The 6,521-nt window shown below is 44.2% G+C and overlaps 1 protein-coding gene across 1 annotated transcript; it reads left to right on the top strand.

Annotated features, from left to right (window-relative positions):
* The first annotated feature begins 412 nt into the window (after positions 1-412).
* LOC127300166 (xylan O-acetyltransferase 4) lies at positions 413-4,698 on the top strand. Its single transcript, XM_051330238.2, has 4 exons — positions 413-1,122; positions 1,218-1,589; positions 1,687-1,842; positions 4,031-4,698. The coding sequence occupies exons 1-4, from the start codon at positions 635-637 to the stop codon at positions 4,437-4,439; spliced, it is 1,425 nt and encodes a 474-aa protein (XP_051186198.1). The 5' UTR covers positions 413-634; the 3' UTR covers positions 4,440-4,698.
* The last annotated feature ends 1,823 nt before the right edge of the window (positions 4,699-6,521 follow it).

Raw genomic sequence — 6,521 nt, 5'->3', positions numbered from 1 at the left:
ATAAAGATTTATTGTTTTTATGAGCCTAAAATATAATATACTTCATTCTAAAATTTATACACTTGTAGATTACAATATTGTTTATATCATGTTATTTTTTCAAAAAAATTGACACTCCTAAAATAAGTAAAAAACCATAGGTTCAAAAGCGGCATATATGTAGACCGAGGTACTCCCTCCGTCCCATAAAAATATATTTGAAATACATTTAAATTTTGATAAATCTGAGACTGGAAGGAAGTACAAAACAAAAGTGCACCGTCGAGTTAACTCTATCGTAACACAATTTTTTCATGAACCAGGATATTCCAAAGTCGCGTCCAAACCTCTTTCTTCCTCTCTTTCCTTTTGAACTGTGCTACTGGAGTACTACTCCGTAGTGTTACTGTGAGAGAAATGGTATGGACGGCAGATAGATCTTGACCGACGACACAGGCCACACGGCCGGACGCCGACAGGCTCCCTACAAATCAGGACACAAACCACCTCCTTGCCGGAGTCGTCGGAGTTGGGCAGGGCTCCTCCCCCTTTCTCACTCCACCACCAGCCCCAGATCTCCTCCGCCTCGACCGACAACCAGTCCACCAACCACTGCCGCGCGTCGCCGGCGGCGGTCGCACCACGAGCCGCCGCCATGCTGCCCACAGCCACCCCACCCTCCACAACCACCTCGCCGGCCCCCTCCACCCCGGCCCCCGCTCCAGCCGCCTCCAAGCCGCGGCCGCGGCACCCGCTGGGGCTCGACACGCTCGCCTCCCACGCGCGGTCGCTCTTCGCCGCGGGCCGCCGCTCCCCGGTCACCACGCTCGTCTGCGCCATCGCGCTCCTCGCGCTCGTCATGTACGGCGAGGACGCGCGCACCATCGCCGAGCTCTCCATCGACGACTACCTCTACCCGGACGCCGACATCTACAACGTCTCCGGCCTGCCCCCCGTCGCGCTGCCCCCGCCCACCTGCGACCTCGCGCACGGCCGCTGGGTCTTCGACAACGCCTCCGTCCCGCTCTACCGGGAGAAGGACTGCACCACGCTCACCAAGCAGGTCACCTGCCTCGCCAACGGCCGCCCCGACCACACATGGCAGTACTGGACATGGCAGCCCAGCAACTGCTCCCTACCCACGTACGCACGCGCTCCACCATCTAAATCTCGCCTCTTGCCTAGATCTGCAGCTCCAATTCCATCTTCCGTTGCTGACGATTCGTGAATTCGACCAGGTTCGATGCCCGGAGGTTCATGGAGAGGATGAGGGGGAAGCGGCTCATGTTCGTGGGGGACTCGCTCAACAGGAACCAGTGGGAGTCGCTGGTGTGCATGGTGCAGTCCGTGCTCAACAAGGGGAGGACCAAGTTAGTCAAGAGGGGCAACTTCATCGTCTTCCACGCCAAGGAGTACCGTGCCACGCTCGAGTTCTACTGGGCACCGTTCCTCGTCGAGTCCAACTCCGACAACCCCAATTTCCACACCATCGTCACCCGGATCATACAGCCCGAAAGCATCGAGGTTCACGCGCAAAACTGGAGGGGCGTCGACTACCTCATCTTCAACACGTACATCTGGTGGCTCAACACCGCCGACATTAAAGTCCGGTCAGTGCTTCCTCGTCTCTGTAAACAATGCATCCACATTATTCTGTCCGTTTGAGTTGCATGCTAAAATGTAGCTGTTTTGTTTCAATTCCTGCAGGAGGCCCGAATCAAGGCATTGGTCGGACCATGACGAGGTGCCGAGGGTCGAGGCATATGAGCGGGTGCTAAAGACATGGGCGACCTGGCTGAATGACAATATCGATCCCGCGCGGACATCAGTCTTCTTCATGACAATTTCTCCTCATCACGACAGGTGATTACAAGTTACATTTCTGATTAATTTTTTCTTGTGCTAGTAATGGTGTTTCCTTAGGATCTTTGATAAGTTTCTTTACAACCTATATAAACTAGAGCAATTTTGCTACAACTCAATCTTCAATGCTTTGGACAACCACTAAACCTAAGATTAATTGAAGTCATTCATTTTTTTCCGAAAAAGATTCAAGCGGTTCATTAAGTCCCAGCCGCGTTCTAGAGAACCAAGCCTTCTAGCTTCTAGTATGCAGGGCACAAGTCACTGTCCACCGGAAGATGTGGTCAATGGAGCTCAGCTGTTAGGTTTGCTCATGACTCACTATGAACAAAATTGGCCTAATTTCCGTCTCTTATAGTCCGCATGGCTACTGGCAAGTCAATTTCACACTTACCAATCACAAATCTGTAAAATATCTTTTATGGTATTATACACTTGGTATCATCACATTCTCATGGCACTTAATCCTTTGAATCTTCAAACCTGAAGAGTAATGCACTAGAGTTCTGTAGAAGATAAATGGACTTGATGAATTTCAAATACTTATGTTTGAAATCTCTTGATGTACCTCTGGAGTGTTGTAGGATTCACATGCTATCTGAAATCATTGCTTAAAAGCAAAGAAACTTCCATAGTGTTTTGTCTTTAAGATCCCAACAATTTTTTAGGTGGGTCCACCTAACAAATATACAATTAAAAGCAACATTTGGTACAACAACAAAAGGCAGACTGTTTCACATGGGGGAGTGGTAGGGTGTGGTCGAAGTGGGTGGCATCTTATGCACCACAAGCAACATCCATGCTTGGTTTGACTTATCAACATCCTCCAGAAAAGAGGAAAATAACAGAATTTAACACTGTATCTGGACCTGGTATCTTATTGTTTATTGGTGTTCTCACATACAGATATAAATCGGGCATACCCAGGTTGATGTGTTTGGGTTATTTTCGCAGTTCGAGCATCTCTAACATGTGATGTATTATATGGCACCCAAAATAGGTGATTTAAAAATTATACATCACCAAAAAGTGGGTTTTACGTCACATGTGTAGTTTTTGATTTTCTAGGTGATATAAAATAGGGCACGACTGCCACACAATGTGATATAAAATGGGGCACCACACACAGGAACGCACCACATTTAACTTTGCAAAATCACCACAAACATATAAAAACATATGAATTTCAATATCACAAAAGATTCACACATCCAACAGCCAAACATCTATACATCTGAAGTATTCGTACATAAATCATCTGATGGATTAACCACATACTCTCTGTCCCATCTCTTTGTCCAATTTCTCCTCTTAATCTCTCACACGCACCGATGGACACACTCAATCTCTCTCTTTCAACCACTTGGCGACAACAACAGATTAGAACCACGACAATCAGCAGCAACAGAAATTAGCGACAACAAGCACCAGCAACAGCACGAGCACGGCATCCCCTCTTCCTATCGATTAAACAGAGCCATACTATCTGCAGAAAAAGGCAATCAGCATCATGTCTTCCTCGCCGTTACGCTACTTCTGCAGGCCGCCTTGCGCCCCTCCGACGCCCCCAAAAGCTTTGCCTCGACGCCACGGTCTTCCTCGTACAAAATATACATCACTTCCCAAAAATATACATCACCTGTTGGAGATTGATTTTTTGCTCAATGGGATGTAAAAGTTAGTTTTTACATCACCTCCCCTATTATACATCACCTGTTAGAGATGCTCTTAAACAACCTTTTAAATGTATTTTTATCAGGAAGAAAACCCTCCAGTATAATTCAGGGGATTTTCAAAGATGGTCTTGCATAAGCATAATGGTAGGAGTAATAAATCAACAGTGGCGGCCGTTGACTTATCATTGATACTATTGCTACCATCACTAATTATGGTACTGCATGCCCTACAGTTAAAGAGTCAGTTACATGTGCAATTGTGCATGCTGTTTATCTTAGCGCTCCACTAGCCTGTCAATAATCTATCAACTTTGCTGAAAGACTAGCCACCACCCTGTGAAAATTTTACATCCCTTGTACAGGATTTGCAGATGGCTGTAAGTACTTACTTGAAATGGGAGATTTTTTTTACCGGTTTTGTTTCTTAAAGTGGAACGAAAAAGAAGTGACGTTACACATATTATAGTATGCATGTCTAACACATATTCTGTTGTGGTGTTCTGTGTGAGCAGTCCAGATAAATGGGGAAACCCCAATGGGATCAAATGCGCAAAGGAGACGCTCCCGGTAAACTACACCCAGCCCCTCGACCTCAACCATGACATGCGGCTTTATGACCTGGTAGCAAACACAGCCAAGTCCATGAAGAAAGTTCCGGTCACATTGATCGACATCACGAGGATGTCAGATTACAGGAAGGATGCCCACACATCCATCTATTCCGTCCGACAGGGGTATCTGCTGACGCCAAAGCAGAAGGCCGATCCACAGAATTTTGCTGACTGCATCCATTGGTGCCTTCCTGGCGTCCCAGACGTCTGGAACCAGGTACTCTACACAAGGATCTTCTCGAAATCACCCCCTTCTCCGCCAACTCCAACTCCAACTCCAACTCCAACTCTTCCTCTCCCTCCCCAATGAGAGGCAGGGCTCCTCCATAGGAAATGTACTTGTTCAATCTTCTCCTTTTTAGAGTTTTGGTATAAGTTAGAGGAGAAGCATCGAGTGAGCTGTTTACTAATGGCGTGTAAAATTGTTCAGTTGAATTGTAAATTAGTTTTGACTTAACCAATTGAGCAGAGATCATTGTAGTAAACAGTTGCACTGGTATATTAAATCTGAAGTAGGCGTTGAACATCATACTGGAATATACAAAATGGGGCATCACTTGTGATTGTAACTGCTCGTGCAAGGGGTGTCCATTTTTCTTCTTCTTTTATCTTGTATACTGGAGGAGAATATGTAACATCTGCAAACGATTCATGCATTCTGAGGGAATGTAAAATGACATTTATTAGAAATCTGAAAAGGGGTAAAACTGAGCCACTATTGTTTGCCATTTTCGTGTGACTTCTGCATGCTCAATACCAACAAGGTGCCAGTTATAATGAATACTATTATGTCAGTAACAATAATGATAATACTATGTTTTACTTTGCTTATTATATATGGTGGGTTCCCATTTTATTTCGCAACTTCTTGATACTGGTTTGAGATTGTTTACCACGCTTACCATGATGTATTTCATTCAATTTTGCTTGACAACTTGTGGGTACCTGTTCCCTAAATTTGTGTTCCTTCCATGTAACCTAAACTCCATGCAGTTTATTTTTATATTTTTGGGGTCGAGGCGATCAAATTTCAACCAGTGGAAGTGTGAAACACAAAGGAACAAAAATAGAATGATGATTTCGGCCTTCTTTCATTTTGTCTGGGGTCTTGCATCTTGTGCGTCAGTCCAACGTTTGGGTGTTTACTGGGCTTGGTCATGTTTACATTCTCAAATATACAGTACTGCCTAAATTGCAAAAACGAAGGTGTACTTTTTTTGGGGTCAAAAGTCAACATATTGCAAGTTTGCTCAATCTGTAGATAAAAATATAAACATCTACAATATTGAATAAATAATCCATGAAAAATATTCCATGGTGGACCTAGTGATATTTACTTGGTATCGCAGTATACATTTATATCTATTAAATTTGCCTAACTTATATGATGTTGATTTTTGCCTATAAGTATACACCTCAATTTTTTTAAAGTAGGACCTTTTGACCTCCTTTAACGATCTGATGAGACCCTTCCCTTTGAGTCTCGCAGTCTCCCCTTCCAGTCTCTTGTTCCTATTACCAACATCGACATGCTTCGTTGCGTTGTGCTCTACCTGACTACCTTGCCGACTAACGAAGACTTCGATAAGAATATTGAGCTTCGGGATGTTGTACTCCCCAGCAACGTTAGTTCCCTCCCATGCTTTGTGCCTCCATGCCTATGAGTTGCTCCTCCTAGCCGAACTTCTTACCCACCTCATTGCCACTAACACCAAATATATTGGAATGATCAGCTCGATTATGTGTTGTTGTCCAGGATAGACCAGAGTGTGTAGCTCAAGCCACATGGTGGTGCCGACACATAGGGGTTTGGGCAGGTCTGCGTAGGCTATATGTGTGAGGTCAAGGTGTGCGTGCGCCTACTTGTCACATCCCCTAGCAACTAGCTTCACAACCCTCCATTCCTAACACTATGAAGATTATGCCTATTTTTAGTTTCTCACCATTCAAATATATGCAATTAGCTATCATAATCATTCCTTAGTCTTAGGAACAAGAGGTCACATCATCAAATCTAGGAAATCTATACGCTAACTTAATTCAGATACAAAATCAATATCTACCTTCACAGATGGATCATATGGATCATATGCTTAACTTACATGTACAATGTCAGCAAGATAACTTAATTTGATATTAAATATGATAGTAAACAAATATAAACCAACTATTATGAAAATTATCATGACAAATCCAACGATTGTATTTTACATGACCATTCATTTTTTCGAACGACCTCTCTTCGAGGGTAGGGGAATCATGCATTTCCATTTTTCGAAATGGGGAACAAGCGGCTCCGGTCTCTGCATCAATCGATGCACACAACCCTCTTTATTACCCAAAGTATCATAGTGTTAAGTTTTACAACCCACGGATCACACAATGTGTACAC

This window comes from Lolium perenne, chromosome 5, assembly GCF_019359855.2.
Source record: "Lolium perenne isolate Kyuss_39 chromosome 5, Kyuss_2.0, whole genome shotgun sequence".
NCBI classification, from domain to species: Eukaryota; Viridiplantae; Streptophyta; class Magnoliopsida; order Poales; family Poaceae; genus Lolium; species Lolium perenne.
The sequence above is the reverse complement of the archived record's forward strand: the minus strand, read 5'-3'. Positions and strand labels throughout refer to the sequence as shown.

What these genes read in the sequence shown, in the direction of transcription:
- LOC127300166 (XM_051330238.2), top strand. Translation starts at nt 635, where the DNA reads ATGCTGCCCACAGCCACCCCACCCTCCACAACCACCTCGCCGGCCCCC. An exon ending in AGCAACTGCTCCCTACCCAC is followed by an intron (nt 1,123 to 1,217) that starts GTACGCACGCGC and finishes GAATTCGACCAG; the next exon opens with GTTCGATGCCCGGAGGTTCA. An exon ending in ATTTCTCCTCATCACGACAG is followed by an intron (nt 1,843 to 4,030) that starts GTGATTACAAGT and finishes CTGTGTGAGCAG; the next exon opens with TCCAGATAAATGGGGAAACC.